General features: G+C 38.8%; 1 protein-coding gene across 1 annotated transcript in view; it reads right to left on the bottom strand.

Annotated features, from left to right (window-relative positions):
- Nucleotides 1–3,698: 3,698 nt before the first annotated feature.
- The window catches only part of KCNB2 (potassium voltage-gated channel subfamily B member 2), a 203,662-nt gene continuing 187,425 nt past the window's right edge, over nucleotides 3,699–19,935 (bottom strand). Inside the window, exon 3 of the mRNA XM_075494806.1 lies at nucleotides 3,699–6,019. Coding sequence (XP_075350921.1) covers nucleotides 3,857–6,019 — 2,163 coding nt within the window. The 3' untranslated portion in view covers nucleotides 3,699–3,856. The remainder of the gene's footprint in view (nucleotides 6,020–19,935) is intronic.

Here is a 19,935-nt window from a genome sequence, read left to right as displayed (position 1 = left end):
TTGATTCAGGATTCTACAGTTAGTATAAAATATAAAAAATAGATTGATTGCAAAGCTATCTCCCTGAACAATCTTCATTTTCCAGTGATACGAAGAGTCAGACCCTTTTCAGGTGCACAGGGGAGTAACTTCATCTTAAGACTCCTTAAGTTGTTTGGAAATTCCAACAACTGTTGGAGACTGACTCCAGAACTCAAAAACGACTCTCCCCTTACTGTGGTGAATGGCTAATAAGTCTGAAATGGCTTCAAAGTTTTAGAAAAACAGAAAAATATACTCAGGTAATTTTGCATAATTTGCTACATAGCAATTCATGATGAGTGAAGTGGTCCTGGACTGCACTTCTTACCTGTGCTGTACTGGAATGAAAGCTAGGTCCAGTCCTGCAACTGCTCAAGTAAATGTTTTGATCAGGAATTATACATGAGCTAGGTATTCAGGAGTGGATCCTGTCTATGCAGTCAAGACGGGAGAAACCAAATGTCTAAACCTGTGCTTCTGGAAATAATATCCAGCATAGTCAAAAGTATATAATGAAATTGTACCAAAAGCACTTCTGAAGCTTGATCCTTTTGCTTTCAAGGTTTCAAAAAAATACAACATCTGTTAATAAAGAGAATTGCATTTCCTTTGCTTGTACAATTTCAAAATAAATGTGCTTCTCTGACAACATTTAAAATATGGCAGTCAATAAGGGCCTGGTCTTCTCATCTGATTTATATAGTTAAAGCTCCTGTTGATTTTAATCAAGAGAGAGAGACTCTTGCTATCCTCATTTATATTTCTGTCAGTCCCTTTTTCTGTCAGACTCCCTTTGATTTCAGGGGAAATTCATCTGCACAAGGATTGAGGCTTTGATTTCACCACTATTGAATTAGTGATTTTAATAGGGCAGAATCAGGTTTTCATAAAGTTTAGCTCAGGAGAGCTTAAGGAATCAAATCTCTGCTCCTGCAATACGTTCCCTGTGGCTGGACCCCTCCCTTTGCACAGATCTGAGGGGGGTTTTCCAAAGCGTAAGGGTCACCTGGGAGAAAAAGCACACGGTAGGAACACAACACAGACCTCAGTCTTGCCAGAACAACATCATTATCTTGAATGGGATTTTTCTGTGGGTCCAGAGCATGGGATCATATCCCATGTGGACTTAATTTGGTCTTCATTAGTTCACTAGGATGTAAAGGCAGATTGAACAGGCCCATGTGATTTCATAAAACTGCACATAGAAAATACAGACCAACACTTTAGGCATATAAAAATTGACTGGCATTTAGTTTTAGTCACTGAAAATATCTAGGAAGAAAAAATAAAAATAAATATAGAAGATTAATGACTATAAAATATTCAAGAGCTAAGTTTTGAACAGTGAGACACAACATGATTGAAAAATGTTAAGCAGAATGCCATATAAATAGGTAAAACTGAATGCAGCAACAAGTTGCAATGAACTGCAACTAAGGACAAAAAAATTAATTTTTATTTTGAGAATTAATGACCAGACATGGTTTGGAAAAAATAACGTTATATTTCCAATTTTTCAAATGACTGAAGAGACACCTCAATGTTATCATGTTATGGAAATGTAGAAAACTTCTTTTTTTAACCGAAGGATTGTGCTGTGCTCATTGTTTAGCTCAGCCACGAGAATCCATATTTTGAGGCTTTTCAAACTTGCCTCTTTTCCATGGGCCAGGCTTGAGTGAGGTCTGTGGCATCAGCCCAGCCATTTCAAGCAGAGGGCAATGTTGCAACAAAAAAGCTTGCTCTTTTACATTGAATGCATTAGGTGCCTGACTTTTACTCATTTAAGTGACAGAAAATGACACATAAGTAAAAATTAACCTAGGTCCACTATGGGAAGTAGGAGCTTGCTGTTACAAACTGCATGTTGGTTGGTCTAAAGTGCTTTTAAGGCTTCCATTCTTGCTGTCTCAGTGTCTTTGCAATGCTTGCTGTTACAATGCTGCCCTGGAAGAAGCATTCACTCCCTTCTGTGCACAGGGAAGTGAGAGGCCCAGTCTCCAGCAACAAGCCCGTGGAGCAGCGGGGAACTGATTCCAGAATTTCTAAACACCTCCTCAGACTTTTAGCTGCTGGACCCTCTGGCTATTAGCTGCGAGGCTGGACTGCTGCTCTTACAAAACTGTTGTAAGGGAGTATCAAATTTCAGCAGAAAATCAGAGGACAGCAAAAAAATACCTGTATTCTGTTTTCCTAAAAAAAAAAAAAAAAAATTAAAAAATTTTGTAAGACATGCCTGTGTAGCGGCATACTTTTGCTTATGATTAGGATTAATGAATAAACTTTTTATGAATTAGGGAATTAAAGAGATCTAGAGCCTTTTTTATATTATAGGAGGGGAAGCTATTGGTGCTGGATAAAAAATTAATAGCTTTTTTCAGACAGTGCTTAGATGGGTACTTTGTAATGAAGGCTTTGGTTCAGCATCTTTCTTTTACAAAGCTGGAGAGTATCAGAGAAACCAAAGATGCTTTGGCAGGATTGACATTTCCCTTTATTTAAGTATAGGGGAAAGCCTATACTCCGCTTTTGGAACAGCCGTGGGCGTATAGGTTGAGGCAAAGTTGGTGAATCAGGTGATACCTTCTGTCAGTCCAAATGATTGAACTGAAAAACACAGACATGCTTCAGGGCATGGAAGACCTGGGGCAAATCACATGTACTTGAAGCCTGTTTTTTCCAGCTATATGATTTGTGATAATAAAAAGTACTACTTCCCCCTACAAAGCTTGTCTCTTATGTCCTTACACCGTAACGGCTTCAGCAACATTGCCATTATTGAAGTATGGGCACTGCATGTAAAGAAAAGGGAAAGAGAGCTCAAAGATCATGTAGAAGCAAATATTGTTAAATCAAAGGAAAAAAGCATGTGGGTAATATTTTTTTAATGCCAAGTTAAAAGAAATATTCTAAGAGATTGAGAACTTTTGGGTATGTCTGTATAGCCATTTGGCACTATTTATTGCCACAGAAATAACTCTATGTTATTTTATAATGGAACTTTTTTTTCTTAGTTATGAAATGTTGGCAGTTTTCTATAAAAATATCAAATGCTTCAAGTTCTGGTCATTAAATCTTTGCTTTTCCTCACAGGATCATTAATTAAACTGACAAATGCAATAACTAAAGTTATGCAAATAAAAAAAAATCATGATTTACAGCATAGATAAACTAAAATACTGTGTAGTCCTTAATTAACAGATATACTCATGAGCTTTTTAACAGAAAGCAAGGTACGTGAGATGCTTTAAGTAGAAGTTGCAATTTTGCAACATAAGTCTGTACAAAACCTCCAGGCAGCATGCTGTGAAGGAAGTACCTGTGTCCCAGGAAATGCTTTTTCCATAAATCCTTGTTAACAGTAGCTTTCCCCCCAGCCCCAAACTATTTACAAATATATGCATTTTGCAAGCTCAAAGCACCTTGTTTCACATATTTATGAATGCATGCATTGACATTTCATCCTTTCATGTGCAAATTCTAAAATTCATTATAACCAAGAAAACAAAAAAAGTTAAAAGAGTTCAAAATCTGTCTACAATCATAAGTGAAAGGATCAAAAATGTCAGATGTTGCAGAACACTGGCTCCTAACAGAGCTTTCTTTATTTTATTCGCTGTTCTTGAGTCATTTTTTTCCCGTTTTTTTTCAGTTTGTTACAAAAAGCAGTCTTTTTTTTTAATTAAACAGTATTTAAACTAAACAACTCTTCATGCCATGCAAAAATAACATTTTATGCATTTTTCTGAGGCTTTCCATGTTTTAGTTCATAGGCATTACTAATGCCACGACACTGTGTTTTACGAAAAGGTATTTTTATTGCTTTTGTAACTAGTCACATGCTAGTTTCGCGTGTGGGACAGTAACCAGTTTCTCCTGGACTTGAATGAATTTCTGGGGCAAATAAATGGTTTTCCATTTTGTGACCTTCTTGGTTACTGTCTTTCTTTACCTCACCCACAGCATGGTAAATGTCTTGGGTACAGTTGTGGCTCATGCTTTTGGGTGAAGAGCTGACCTGTGGCTCCTCTGTTAAATGGTTGCCGTCACTGTGTTTATCCCCACAGCAATTTGTCTTGATATCCTGTTGCTTTTCATGTTTTATACCATGTAACTCCATAAACTCTTCTTCTTCTCCAGTGTCTATTTCAGTGAAGCTCCTCCTCTCTTTTGAAGGGAAAGTGAAAATCTTTTGTTTGGGAAAGAGAGGGGATGATTTTTTAACAGGTCCCTGACAAAGTGCTGATGCGTCAGCTCCAAGTAAAGGTCGCTCACCTTGGGGTGAATTTTCTTCTAGAAGAATGGTGCTGATGTGCTGAGGGGTAGCCTGTGTGAAGTCTGCTCCTGCCATTACTGGCAGCGGCCTTGCAGTGCTCGGTGGAGTTTGTGGAGCACCACCTCTATTGTCTTTAAAATTAACTTTAAGGGATCTAGATTTCAATGGGTTGCTACCTTTCAGGGAACTTTTGGGGCTTTCCATGGCAGTGTCTAAATGCAAATGACCATGCAAAACAGTTTGGGATCCACTGCCGTCACTGGTAACAGCTCTGTCGATTGGATTATAGTCAAAGGTGACATCGGTTGGAGAAAACATTCTGTCTTTTGTGAACGGTATAAACTGAGAACTCCTTACTCTTTGGTTGTCTTCCAGGTTAATGGCGTCAGCTGGAAATCTCATTTGCAAGTGAGAGCCAGGAAACAGAGAAAGGGGAGACCTCTCTGTTTCCGTGAAGTCGGTCGCACAACTGGCAAAACTGTCGATACTGGATGTGCTTCTCATGTCTGTTATGATGTCCGTAGGTCCCGTTGGCAACGGATCTCTCTGACCTGTAACTTCTTCCATTTCTATTTCTTCTTCATACACAGGTGGCTTTGCTGACTGGTCTTGGTAACCAGCGTTAAGATTAGGCTGAGACTGAGTTTTAGTAATTTCATTATACAACATCTCCAGTTTTTGGGCACTGAGGTGCTGCGGGCTGGAGGATGCTGCGGCATTGTTTAATTGCTCGTGGGAGTCTTGTTGACTAACTTCCTGGTATTTGTTCTCATAAGACTTGTTTGAGCTTGTTTCAGACATTGTCCTTCTGGCCCATTTCCACCGGCTTGGGGACAGGTGGTTGTCGTCAGGTGTCTCCTTTGGATTGGCTGCTTCTCCAGGCTTACCGGAATCTACTGCTACATCTATCATTTCCATACTGCGAGCAAAGGCATCTTTCAGGTTCATGGAGACAATACTGCCATTTCTTTTAGCTCGCTCAAGTGCTTCTCTCCTCTTAATTGCCTTCTCCTGTCTTTTCTGCTCCTTATAAAACTCTGAGAAATTGTTCACAATAATTGGTATGGGCAGGGCTATGACCAGCACTCCAGCGATACAGCAAAGTCCTCCAACTATTTTACCTAATAACGTCTTAGGATAAATGTCACCGTATCCTACGGTAGTCATAGTGATTGTTGCCCACCAGAATGATGCAGGGATACTGGTAAATTTTGTAGCATCCTCATCCTTTTCAGCAAAGAATACAAGACTTGAAAATATCATTATTCCCATGGCTAAAAATAATATCAACAAGCCCAATTCATTGTAACTGCGCCTGAGCGTAAAACCTAAAGACTGAAGGCCTGTTGAATGTCTGGCAAGCTTAAGAATCCTTAGGATCCTCATAATACGAAATATCTGAACCACACGTCTGACGTTTTGGAACTGCAGGACACTTTTATTGGACTCCGTGAGGAAAATGGTGACATAGTACGGCAAGATAGCTAGTAAGTCAATGACATTTAACGGGCCTTTGAAGAACTTCCACTTATTTGGTGAGGACAGAAAACGCAAAAGGTACTCCATGGTAAACCAAGCAATACACACAGCTTCAACGTGTGCTAGCTGAGGGTTGTCATTTGGCTGCCCAAATTCATCTATTTCTTGAAGCTCTGGCAGTGTGTTAAGAGACAAAGCAATAGTGGACAGTACGATGAACAGAATGGACACAATGGCCAAAATCTGTAAAACAAAATAAACAATGTTTTGGTTAGACTGATACAAGTGTATTTGTCAGGGCTTGCTTAAATCCTTTCAAATGTTCATGTGTCAAATAAACTCGGAATGGTAGAAGCTGCTTTGGCTGCTGCATTCATTATTTTGCTTTAATGTTTTGATTTTTGCACAGAGAGAAAACATTAGAATTGTCTTAGACGTGGTCAAAACCTGATGGTTTTACTGCCTGCAGTAAGCCAATTCATTTCAGAAAGCAAGCCATGACTGGTCTTACCATTTTAAAATTACAATGGGAGGGGATATTTATTATTGCAAGTTACCATGTGAAGGATATACATTTCCTGCTAATGTGCAGAACAGTATTAATTTTCTGCATTAAGTGTAATTATGTAAAACTTTACACAGTGTGGAGAAGTGATTGGGAAATACCGTGTGTAAGCTGTCAGTTTAGTACTACATAGTGCACACCTTCCTAGCCATGCATAAATTTATGAGCCAAAAGTCAAAGTTGAGAAAAATAAACAAGAAGCATTGTTCAGGAGACTAGTCCTGCCGAATTGTCATGTCTAGACAAATTTCAGGTGCTACAAGAATTGAAGGTATTGGCCCTGAATTAGGTTGAGAGCAAGATGTTAAAAAGTAAGCAGTAGTATGATGGTGAACCCAGTTTCTCATCATGATTAAAATGTGTAAGTAGATGAATGCTTCCTAGAAATAATGTTTCGATTTCTGTCTCAGGAGATAGGTTTTCTGAAATATTTAGTCATTCATTTTGATAAAGTTCAGGCACCTCCGTACCTCACAGCCTTCCATTTTGCTTGGAATAGCTGCTCATTCTCATTTACAGAACCAGTATTATGAGAAAAGAAATGAATCTATCAGAGCACCTAACGGTTTCACTACAAAGTTTAGTTATTTATACTCAAAGGAATTATGGGCAGCTTTGAGATAGTGTGTGAAGTGTTAAAGTCATGCAAAAATTGTTATATTACTTCACTTGGAAAAAATATATTGTTTTGGTTAGAAGTCCTAAGTAAATCCAAGTTTCTATTAGAAATACTAAAATAATTTTTTTTGTTCTGTTTTAAAGCTCAGTTTAAGCTCATTCATGAAAGCATTTGCTCTCATTTCTCAGAAATGGTACTGTTAAATCCATTTGGTGATGTTTGGTGTACTTCCAAGGACACACTAAATCTGACAAAATTGCTGCAATACCCAAGAAGAGTGAAATGCAGCTAAGCAGAATGCAAGTGTGATGAATATATGGGGAGAGATTGGTCACCGTGGTGATAACAGCTCCAGAGACGGAAAGGCCACCTCACTGTAACTTTGAGAAAAATAGCAGTAAGCCTGTTTCAGCTGTGGGTTACTATGCACAAATTCAGCTCTCTAAGCACATCTGAAATTGCTCATGGTGTGAGGGTCCATATTTGGCATCATCTTGTACTTATGTGCTACCTTTGGCCTTTTCCAGCTAATAATAGTACAGAACAGGTAGCACCTTTCATATTTTGAAGTATTTCAAACAGATTTATATCTCTCCCTACCAGTGCTGCTTCTGCCTTTTTTGTTTTTTTTTTAAGCCATATTTATTGGAGGAATAAGATCCATTCATTTCTCCTGCCAAGTGAGTTGTGCACCAACTGTCTTCATCCTTCATACAACCCATTCAGAAAACATACTCTGGTTAATCTATCCTACTTAGGAGGGCTATACCTCCCTTCAAAAATTCTGCTACCCACAACAGCAAAAGAAGCCACTCTTAGTAAAGAATGAAGGCAATAACACTGCATACCTAGGCAGGGCTGATCAATGAAATTTGTGATGTCCCATAGCTAGGACAGAGGCAGACAAAAAGGCAACACTAGTGGAGAGCAATAACTACCTTTCAAACTGTGAAAGTTGCCTGTATCAGATTTCACTGTGAAAAAGTTTGAAGCTTAAATAAGTTGTACTAAGTTCTCCACTTCACTGAAATCACTGTGAAATAACTAATGCATGCTTGAGTTCTCTAACGTAATAACATAATTATACTTTCAGGATTCAAAGAACAAATGAACATGGCACAGGTCTGAATTGTTGAGCTTGCAGTTTCTGTCGAACTGATGGCTTCCTCATTGGGGCTGGCATCAGAATGTAAATGACAGCATAGGAAAAACTTGTATAATACAAGAACCCAATTACTTGACATGCGTTGTTCTTAAAAAAGAAAATCATGAGAATGTATCTGCCCAGTTGTCATTAAACTGGTTTTAATTAGGAAACACTGGCATTTCAATCTGTCATAGGGAATTTATTTTATGCCTAAATGTTTACCAGCACACAAAAGAGCCTAGAAAAGAGGTGAGTCAATGTATAGCACCCCTTCTTACACTGTGTGACAACACTAAAACTCCATGCATTTTATAGGTCTTGAACACAAAAGTTTCCTGTTCAGACTTGCCACCCAGGGTGTTTTATTGACAACAACCATCTATCTGTTTGTTCCAGCCATTCATTTATGTGCTGGTAACACACAAGCCTGAACTCTGCCAGCTATTTCAATAAAATATACAGAATAGCAAGCCTGGAATTTTTAGTGTTTTATACATCTCATCTATAAGTATGAGTCTGTTCTTGGTGAAAAAAATTTACAGCAAAGGAAAGTATTTTGGTTTCTTCTAATGTAAGAATCTCAAGCTTTTATTTGTCTGGGACTTTGTTATGTAGTTAAAGTTGTGCATCATTCCACACACAGTATGTTTTAATTATTGCAATTGATTAGATTTTACAATTCATTAGGCAGAAATTGGCAGGAAGAACAAGAGCAAATATGAGAAAAGAAGAAACAAAGGGGACTCCCTATTCTGAGTCTACATAAAGAACACTTTGCAGATAGTATTATGCTGGTAAATCCTCACAGAACAGCTATAGCTTATATTAACAGAGGCACCGAGTTTATAAGAAAGGCCTGTAGCAATCTGCTAGGCTAGCTATGCTGATACAGAAGAGTAAAAAACCCACCGCTGACTGAATCTTTCCCAGCAAAACTTCGTGTGTTCTGGGCCTGTTTCTGGAACTGTATTCTGGACTGAAATGCCTGGAAAATTTTGCGTACTCCATGTAATCAATCTATGACCACAATTTGGCTATATACTTCTTGACATACTATTTTTAATCTGCATTTCAGAATATAAACAATACTCTGTTTAAATGACAGATTCTGGCAGCTTATGTCATTTAGCTATGGTTCTACAAAAACACATAAAAATCCAACTCTTATTAAACTTTAAAAAGATTTCCTTATAAATTGCAAAATGTTTCTAAAAGAATGGACATATTTAAATTCCTTCCTTATGGGCTGGATATGAGACATTTGAATCCGCTGCTGATGCAATTAATAGTAAAACATTCCTTGAGTTAACGATGCAGTCTTAACAGGCTGCTCCAGATACTGTTGTTTCTGATTTTTGGGGGGGCAAGGACTGGTAGCAATCTCCTGAAAATGTAGTGGTTTCCCAGTATTAAATTGTCACTAAAACCTGGCTTTTTCTCCTGTGCACCCATCTCATTGCTCGTTATTGCCAGCACTGTGAGGATTTCTGCATACAATGTGCATACAACTGAGGCAGAAAATAAAGGTGCAATGGAATAGGCTTCAAATTGCTCCTTGCAGTTCTGCAACAACTGATATTGTGAAAAGGATTTAATTTTATTTAATCTTATTAATTTTATTTAATTTAAAAGGATTCAATTTTATTGAATAAGGTAAAACTGTATTAGCAATGTTGTTTGCTTAGTTTTTGTTCCAGGGTGAGATCTAGGGTAGGATCTAGACCATTTAAATAACATCAGCAATATAGGCTCATTACTTTTCAAATCTCTAGCCTCCATAGGCACTGAAATTTATCAGACTGTTACATATTCATCTCTTCCTGCTTTTAAATATATGATATTATCTTCAAATAAAGTGCTCTGGCAGTATCTTTAGCTCTGGCTTTAGAAAAAAACTCAGAAAAAATAGTCATCATTCAGCTTTTGAAAGACTTCTGATAAATTTCTGGAGAACTGTATCAAGTTTCTTGGGCACTAAGCTATATATTCTCAGAAGCATCTGCTCTTGGGAAAGAGGTGTTTAGATCTAGATTTGGGCAGATAGATAGCTGGAGTTGGTCTAGGTTCTTCAGAGAAACCAGAGGGCTACCAAATACTGTAGCCAGCAGGCCGTGCTGTATCTGGCACGAAAGTGTCCTTAGCCTGTAGCACACAGCTCCCAGCTTGTGCCCAGACAGTCCACTGACTCACAGCCACACTGGCAGAAGCAGAAGGACAAATCATGGAGGTTTTCATTTCTCTGAGGGAGCAAGCCCATGAAAGTGGAAGACATATTTGTAGGCTTGATGGGAAGTTTATGGAAACCAGTTTAAATCAGCAGCATCCTTTACTGCCAACAGTCTTCAGATTGTGATGCTGAGTTTGCAACTGAATGGAACAAAAAGTTTTGCTCAGTAGGAGCGCTGTCTTGTACATCTGCCTAAATCTGTGTGTGTCCTGTTCTTGACACCCGGGACTATCCAAATGAGATGCTCATTGGAGCAGCAAAGACAACACTACAAATTGAGCTGCCTTCCAGCTATAAGCATTATCACATGAGGATTTTCAAGGATAGTCAGGACATCAGCCTGTAGATATTTAGGGGAAGAGGCCATTATACTTTCCTTCAGCAAAGCAAAGGAGAAGCACATTTCTACATTTGTACAAACTGGGTAAGTACAAGGATATTTTACCGGCTAATAATAGCACTTATCAGTACAGCACCACAGCACTGCCTTCAGCAGCTGCCACCGCTGTTCCTTGCTAGACACTGCAGAACAAGGTCATGAGACAGCATCTCTGTCCCTGGTCTCTTCATTATGTCCTTTCAACTGTCCCTGGGACTTCCCAGTTACAAGCATCACCTCTTGCTTCTGGCCCACGATTCTACATTGTGCTGCTCTGCAGAGAGCACTGTATTGAGCTCACACCTTCCTGCTGGCAATTCTGCACTCAAAATGTGTACCTGTGTGTCACGGCTCACATCATGAACAGTCTGGCAGACTTAGAAGTCTGTTACTTTGAATCTGAGGTTTCAACAGGCCACACTGAAAAAGTTCAACAAACAGGCAAGACATTTTGCTACTGATAACAGGGTATGGCCCTTACTGGCTAATGCTCTTTATTTACATAAGGTCCTTGGCCAGGAGACATGAAAAAGGAGACAAATAGGGATATACCCTACTTGGTTTGGTCCAAACTGGAACATGATGGAGTTATGGCAAGCCTTAAGCATGCCAATCTTAATAGTCCTGCAACACTGAAAATTATGTAAGAATAGTTGTATTGTATATGTTTGCAAATACTCCTTGTCTTAAGTCATGGAAAAATTCATTGCCAGTTACTAAAATTAGACCTAGCCACCAATTTAATATTATCCTAAAACTATTACTGAGAAATACATAAGACATCAGCCTCCAGTCAGGTCAGGTACGCTGACCTCAGCCCCTGCTTTGTCATTATTGGAGCTGAGTCAGTACTTGCAAGAGTGAAGACAGAATTTCATGATATAGTACGAAAGAAGTTTATATCATTCTGTCATGAAGTCTCAAAACAGACATCCTTTGTAGTTATCCTAGAGGGCCTGCAAACCATCATTACAAGTGGAAAATTGCCACTGCTTGTGCACATCCACCCTTTCAGAGTACACCTTTCATCTCTTTTTACCTCTCTAGCATAACCTCTGATTGCAGACTCCTGGCACAGGTCTAACAGCTCCACATAGAATACAGTGTTTAATTTTTGAAAAATAAGATGGAGGAGAAGGGAATAATTTAACAGAATAACATAAATTTAGTTCAGCTTACAGCTCTATCACAGTTGCCCTTTCAGGAACACATCTGATAATGGCTCTGACAGCATGTGTAATCACTGAACAGCTTCTCTCTGCTACTCTTGATCTCCTTCCTTGATGACATTATTTAGAATTCTGACCTTTCATTTCCACTTTTTCCTAGATCATTATTATTAATATTTTTAAGGACTCAATTTGAATGTTCTTCATTGATCTTTCAGGGATATTCATTAAGTCTGACATTAACCTCCATATATGAAGGTTAAGCTCTTAGTGTTGTACTTATCTGGTGCCTAAGCGATACACAGTCTTTTCTTTTTGTCTCTTTTGCACTGGGATGAATGTCACCTTAAAAGCTTAGTCTAGCAATGCTCATTTAGGAGGTTTTCACTAAAGATTTCATTACTAGCTCCACAGACACTCCTTATCATATCTTTAGATATGAGAAGTGGCTACTAGTTCATCAGTAGATGAGCAGCCACTGCTCTGTCTTCAGTTCAGCTTGACAGACCCAAGTTCCCATTAAGCTAGTGAATTCAAGTACTTCTGGATGTTTATTCATAGTTCCATGAAGTTCAGTGGTGACTCTACCCAAGTAGTAATTTCTTAAGTGGCATGTGTCCAGGGATGTGCTGTCCTATCAAGATCACCCAGACTGGGAGCCAATATGTGTAGTGGTGAAGCTGAGGGCAGGTAGTCAAAGGGACTGCCTTCGCTTCTGCAGTGCACTGTCCTTCAGGTCTCTGTCTGAGGAGGCTCAAGGGACGTAGTAGTTTGCTGCATACCAATTCCAGTATGCATGGGAGACCACTGATGATAACATCAGCATAATCATAATGATAATAAGTCTAGCAGGAGGGGTAATAACAGGTAGTTAAAGCTGAGATTTTACCACTAGGTCACTCAAACTTCTTCAAGCACAGCTATAGCTAAGCAAGGTATTTTGAAAGTAGCTCTGGTAGGTTTACCTGACCTGAGAAACTACTACTGTCTTGGCACATCCTTCACTTCAGAAATTCAGTCGTAAAGCCTTTCGGTGTAGCTGATACCCTTCCTGCTTGAGAGCCCTGCGTGAACTCCAGTTTTTTCACAAAGCCTTTCCATATCTATCCCTCTTCCACTTTGTGCTGACCTTCCCATTCCATAGACTAATATTTGCCTTAGAAGACCTAGACTCTCAGAGGGGATAAATCTGCTTAGGAAAGGATCCTATGTTCTTTGAGAGCAGGCTGGTATACTTCTGGTTTAAATTAATAGTAATGAAATACATCTCTCCTGCATTCTGTTACAGGTAAATTACTGGGTTTTGTATTTATGCTATTAGGATAACAGTAATAGAATACATCCCTCCTGCACTCTGTGGTGGGCAACCTGCATTTACATAATGACTTTATTATTGCTTTAGGGAAGGATGACCTTGGGGTTTGCACCACCTAGAATTTCAGCACAGGATTTAGTAAAATGTAGGTTTGAGCATTTGATTATGGCTGAATATGGAGGTGGCTTCATATAAGGCAATCTTCCAGTGGATAATATGGGAAAATGAGAACCCTGGGAATGTGGACTGAGTCTCTCTGAATCTGAACACAGGGGCCATTAAAGTCTATTAGAACACTAGTGGCACATTAGCTACATAGTAGAAAATCAAGTACAACATTGCTAAAATTTGCAGGATATATTTAGTAAATATTGTGACCAAAAAGTGGTGTCAGAGATCTTGGAGACCAGAGAAATTGCACTAGGCACAAGTAATAGACAATGGATTGCAAGTGTGACTATTAGCTGGATCTTCAGCACTACCCTGAAGAAACCTGCTGTAATTAATTATGAACAAAAGTTGAGGATGATACTGGGGGTGTCTGTTAGACTGGCAAAGATTGGAGACCTTAAGTAGTCACAGATGAAGGCAGTCTTCACAGTTTGGGAAGAGGCATATGTATTCAGTTCAGCATCAATGGAGTGGAATTCAGTGGAATTCAGTTCAGCAACCCTGAATACTGTTTATTTAGCACAAAACTAATGAGCATTACTTTGGGCTTGTTAACAGATTAAATCCATATCAAGTCAGTTCTAATATTTTTTTGTTGAACAGCAAAAGGCTATCTCAGCTGGAGACAGGAAATCAATTATTTCACGACAAATAGCAAACTGCCCACTAGTGCTTAACGTAGAAGAAATGGCAGATCCAGAGTGAGTGTAAGTGAATGGGAATTGCTTTATTTTTTTCAATAGGAATTGGATAAGCCCATGAATTTGTCTGTCATATGATTGACAGAAGTGGAGCTAGTACCTGCTTGAAATTATAGTGTAACTAGTTTAATCAATTAAATCAAGGTTACAGTGAAAATAAAATGTATATCTAGCTAAGGACAAGAGGAAATGGCCTCAAGTTGCGCCAGGGGAGGTTTAGACTGGATATTAGGAAATTTTTCTTCACCGAGAGGGTTATCAAGCATTGGAACAGGCTTCCCAGGGAAGTGGTTGAGTTGCCATCCCTGGAGGTATTTAAAGGACGTTTGGATGAGGTGCTTAGAGACATGGTGTAGTGGTGGTTTTGGCAGTGTTAGGTTTATGGTTGGACTCGATGATCTTAAAGGTATTTTCCAACCTATATGATTCTGTGATTCTGTGATTCTGTGATTCTGTGATTCTGTAAAGCTTTATTTGCTGTGTATAAATGGGAGAAATTTAAATCCGCATTACAGGTAAACACAAAACATTAACTTCAAGAGTCACATTAAAGGCTTTATTTATAAAATAGCTTTATGTTTGCAGAGCTTCTTGACCTCCTACATATTATTTTTAGATGAAAAAATTTGCCCATATGTGTAAGAAAAGTCAGCTAAATTTATCAAAAGTAAATGAGATGTCTTTAGTGAAGTCCCTGCGTGTCCTCATTCAGAAGTTTTCTACACCTTTTGATAATCACAGCTGGCAGGTTTCTTATGTTTAGGTTGTGTTTTGTACTAGCTGTCTAATTTTCGTAGCGGAAGCTGATTATTATTAGTGAGAGGAATGTGCTAGAATCTTCAAAATTTCCATCTGAATCACGACAAAGAGCTTGCAGTTTCCAACTCTTCCGCGCAGCAGACCATATGCAAGATCTGTTCTGCACTGCTTGCACGCACAAAACATTGGCTTAATTACTAGGAATTTCATTTTCAAGAACCCCCCCAACAGCCCTGCCCCAACCGCCCAGAAGGCGGTGATCTCCAAGCGCAAAGGAGGTGGGGCGGGGCGGGGCGGGGCGGGGCCGGGAGCTGTCCCCGCCCCGGTGCTGAACGCGGGCCCTCGGCAAAGGGCGTGCGATAGGATAAAAGGGTGCGCCCATCCCTTTTATCCTATCGCCTTAAATACATGAAGGTAGGGGAAGTATAAGGTTTATAAATAGAATACTGGCAAAATAAAGATAATGCTGGCACAATATTTGTTTCCCAGAGAAAATACCATTGGAGTCAGCTGGAAAATGTCTCCATCAAATAAGTGACTAAAAACACCTGGCAAATCATGGTGGAGCTAAACAAGCAGGGGGAATGAAAAATCACAAACCAGTTGTTTAGCTCCAAGAAGTTCTAGTATAGGCTGTTGAATGGATATAATGGGGAGAATCAACACACCTGATGTACAGATTTATTCTGACACTACTCATTTTGATATTAACATTCAACTTAGAAAGCTGGATGTAACTGATTTCAAAAAGAAATGCTTTGGAAATTAGAAATTAAATTTCTTGGTTCTCACTGTTTGTGCCTGCCATTTAGTTTTAATGGAATCTGTTTACAGCTGAGACCTCAGATTATTAACCAGGACTATACACTTGAGTCTAATTTGCTGACAACCATATTAAGATTATTGTTTATACTATTCTCATTCTATCCTCTTTTTACCATTAACTGAGACTGTCTTTTAGTGATATCACACAGTGAGTAAGGATGACCTCCCACCTGAAGACTGCCATTATCTATCAAAGAGATTTGCTACTCAGCTTTACTTGAAATTATGACAGGCACAAAATTCAGACATAATCTTTACTCACACTTTTAAAATAATTTTTCTCTCTTGGCTTCATGTCAATTTCTATATATATTTCAGAACTGCAGCTCTATATAAAACGTCTACATCAATCTATAGGTTTATATAAAGCTTATGCCAATATTTCCCACACTTGTGGAATCAGAGAAATTGTTAGGGAAATGAATCCAGTCTGTTGTTTCCTCTTTTGCAATACAGTCATGTGTAGTTAAAGGCTTGCATATCTTAACTGTCTTCTTTTTTACTAACTGTAAGGTGGCTTTCCTTTCTTTCTTCCTTTTCCCCATCAGAAATCAGATGGAAAACTCAAGTGAGGGCTGTTTGGAATAACACTACAGCAGAAAGCAGTCTGCTGAATAAACTCATGGAACTCAACCTCTGATTTCCCCTACCATGATCCAAAGCAGCTGGAGAGCTGATTAAATTAGTTGGGTGAGAGTTAGCCTAACACAAATAATTTGGATGATGGGTCTTTTATAACATTTTTGCCTTAATCTTGTCTCTGTTAGAAAGGATGTAGTTCAGGAAGAATGGGAAGAATGCCACTGACAGCTACAATGGCACTCCAGAGCATTAGACAGCTTGGTGGAACAGGATACTTTAAGAAAGGCCTAAACTAGACACAGATTCAGAGAGCCTCTGAAGGTGTAATAAATATTCATCCTGGACATCCTGACCCTATCAGATAATGTAAGCAGGTAATATAATCAGATCTTATCGCTATTACTGGTAGTGAATCCAGTGATTATTAACTTCTAGTCTTTCAACTTCAGCAGCTCCTGGAATTCCAAACATTCAGGAAAAGATGGAGTCAGATTCTTTGAAAGCTGATGCAGAGGATGGCCAACCTTTATTGGAGTGCTCCTATTTTGGACTTTTTTTAACCCATGGAAACACACTGCTGGTAGAGCTACCATGACAAGACTGATGGGGTGGATCTGGGAAGAGAGCTACGTATTTTGAGTAGACTTCCTTACCCTCCTTTTCAAGTTTGTCTTTCACATGGTAAGAATGCTTGTTTTCTCCAGTGACTTTGAAAGCTATGCTGCTGGGAGTTTTACCTCCTGCTGTGGCTACAGAGCCAAAATTTGCAAAGGTAGGCATTAGATTGAGAACAGTTCTTTGGCCTGGTTGGATGCTGAGCAACAGAGTTCACATGCAGAATTTGGGTTAGAAACTTTTCCTTATGTTAGATGTCCTTCCAGAATTACTTTTGAAACTTCATCTGTAATACTCCAGTTTCAAGCCTTTATTAAGGTGTAATGTATTCTGTAACACATCCACAGAGTACCAATGCTCTTCAAACAAATACATAAATGTCCTCACATCATATTTAGAAAGGTCAAATTGTAATTGAATAAAGATCTGATGCATAGAATATATTATCTATTATTAAAATATTATTAAAAGGTACTGCGCATGCTGGTGTGAGCTCAGACTAACAGCATACTAGATAGGAAAATGCCTTTAAATTATGCAAACTTTCCAATTTAGGGCTGTATTTTAGACCCCGCTTTTAGCACAAAAACTTGGGCAGGTGCTGAATAGGGTGTTCAAGGAATGTCTGTTTTCTCCTAAACTGTGGATTGGGCAGAAGCAGGCTGCATATTCACTGCTCTACAGAAAAGACTGCTTTTGTCTGGTCACATATAAATGTGGCTTCAAACACTCGCGGTCTACCTATGTCACAAGGCCTGGTTTTGTTCTCAGGAAATCAAAGGGAAATTTGCTGTTGCCTTTAACCAGAGTGCACAAGTGGAGTTTGAATATGTTGGTAAGCTTTATTTGGAATGTGCTGATCACCAAGGGAAGAAGGCTGTCTGCGTAAAGAAAGAGCAGGTTTTGGACCTCAGCAGTGGAGTGAGGAAGCGAAGGAAGGAAGGCAGACAAGCCTTGGTCTAGTGTTCCACAAAAGATGTTTTGATATTTTTCCTGTTTTGTATTTTAACCAGTAGATGTCTCTGTTTTATCATGCAGTTGTTGACAAGGACACAATATTCCTGTTGTCACAACACATATTTAGTAAAAAACCATTTGTTTCCCATGGAATGAATATATGTGAATGTCAAAATGCCGTCTTAATGCTCTTGGCATAGCCTGCTGATTTTCTGACCAACCTAAGCCCCTGGAAGCTTTAGTGAGAGCTCTGGCTGCTAAGCAACTTTAAAAATCATCCTTATGGAAATGCCCTATAGGATTTTAAAAGGACAAAAGAGGAATGGGTGAGATTCTATGGACATTCATCTAAAAATGTAATAAATTTAGTACAGCTTTATCACATGGGAAGGCTCTCTGAAGAAGCTTACAGAACAGTATGGAGTATTCGATTTCTACACAATGCCTCAGGAAATTCCAAGTTGTGATAGATGAATTATCTTCTCTGCTTCATGAATGTGTAAGATAATATTATTTCTGTATCTATAGCTTTCAGGAGTAATAATGTAGGTGATTTGAAACATTCACACCTAACTGAAAATATCAGTGTGATGCAATTCTATTCAGACATTTGTATTTTCCTCATCATTTGCAAAACATATAGTATATATATATATATATATATTTATGTTTCTAAAATCTTTACAGAAGAGATAAGCAGTCTTAAAATTATATTCAAATTATATTATTTTATATACATATAAAAATAAGATATATAATTTCAGAAATTATAACTTCTTGAATTTTAGGAATTGTCTAAGAACGTGATCGGTTTTTATTAATTGTTTCTTGGCTTTACCCTTGTTGTCCTATGGCAGTAGTCCATACATTTAATATCAGGACCTAGTTTTTTGGATGTTTTCCTCGGTGTCTTTATATTTGAGATCCTGGATTAGCTCATCAGAGAGAAAAAACTCTAGGGCACTGAGCCCTGAACTGCATCAGAGCTTTTTGTTTGTGGGTTGTTCCATCCTGCTCAGGTGCTCCCTTGGTAGAAATCCCTACAGAAACTGTTAGGATTTATGGCTGTGCCTCACACTAATTAAACTTCATAAGCATATTACCTTAGAGGAGAAAAATGTTGCTTAGTATATATGACAGCTGTGCCCACATGAACCAAAGCGGTACACTGGGGCTTTTTTTTGCCATTGAGACCCAGGTCTATGTTGGAAACAGAACTTCTCCAGCTGGAGGGAGCACTGCATCAGGGACAAATGATGTGTTACAGAGTTCCCCTGTGTGTTCACACTTCCACACACCGTGGCTGTTTCTCCTACTGTTAAGTGAAGCTATAGGTGAGCTACTTTTTAGTCCACATTTATGCTCCAAATGCACTGTGATGAGAGGCACGGATGGCCAGTCTCTAAGAGCCATTCGTCCCGTGTCACTGGTTCCACCTCCTCAGAGGGTGGCCATTTGTACGAGCGAAGCAGAACATGAAGTAGTAGAAGGAAATATCAGGCCTTACTGTGAAATGACTTATTATTAGACACAGCTGTTCCCCAAATGTGTGGACAATGAGGAGATGACTGTAGAAGGGGAAACCAGCATTGAATAGTTGCAAAAGAAGGACCAAATTGTCTGTTGAATCTTCCTGATTGTCAAACTGATGGCCAGGCCACAGAAACCCCACAGGTTTCCATGACTGCAGCTATACAGCAAATTTTCTACAGCTCAATCAAGCTTAAGACAAGAAATAAACCTGAAAATAAATTTGCAGGTATGAACAGCTATAATGCAGCTATTTGCAGCAAGGTTATGGATAATAAAATTCATCTTCAAAGAACCCTTGAACATGGTTCTTTGATTATACTCTGGCTATGCCTCAGGAAGGATCTTTTGTAGCTGACAATTTCATAATACTTATATTCTTTTACATTATATTATTTTCATAATACATATTCTTTTAACTGCCAGCATCTAGCAATTTACAATAAAGATTTGGAATGGAGGCTTTGGGGTATTTACAACTGCTTCTATCTACACACTGATTACATCTACTTCTACTTCCTGAAAGTCACATAAAAAAACCCACCACCACCAGAAATGAAAAATTTGCTGTAGGGTCAATGTGATTCTTTATTTTGCA

This window comes from Mycteria americana, chromosome 2, assembly GCF_035582795.1.
Source record: "Mycteria americana isolate JAX WOST 10 ecotype Jacksonville Zoo and Gardens chromosome 2, USCA_MyAme_1.0, whole genome shotgun sequence".
NCBI lineage: Eukaryota > Metazoa > Chordata > Aves > Ciconiiformes > Ciconiidae > Mycteria > Mycteria americana.
The sequence above is the reverse complement of the archived record's forward strand: the minus strand, read 5'-3'. Positions and strand labels throughout refer to the sequence as shown.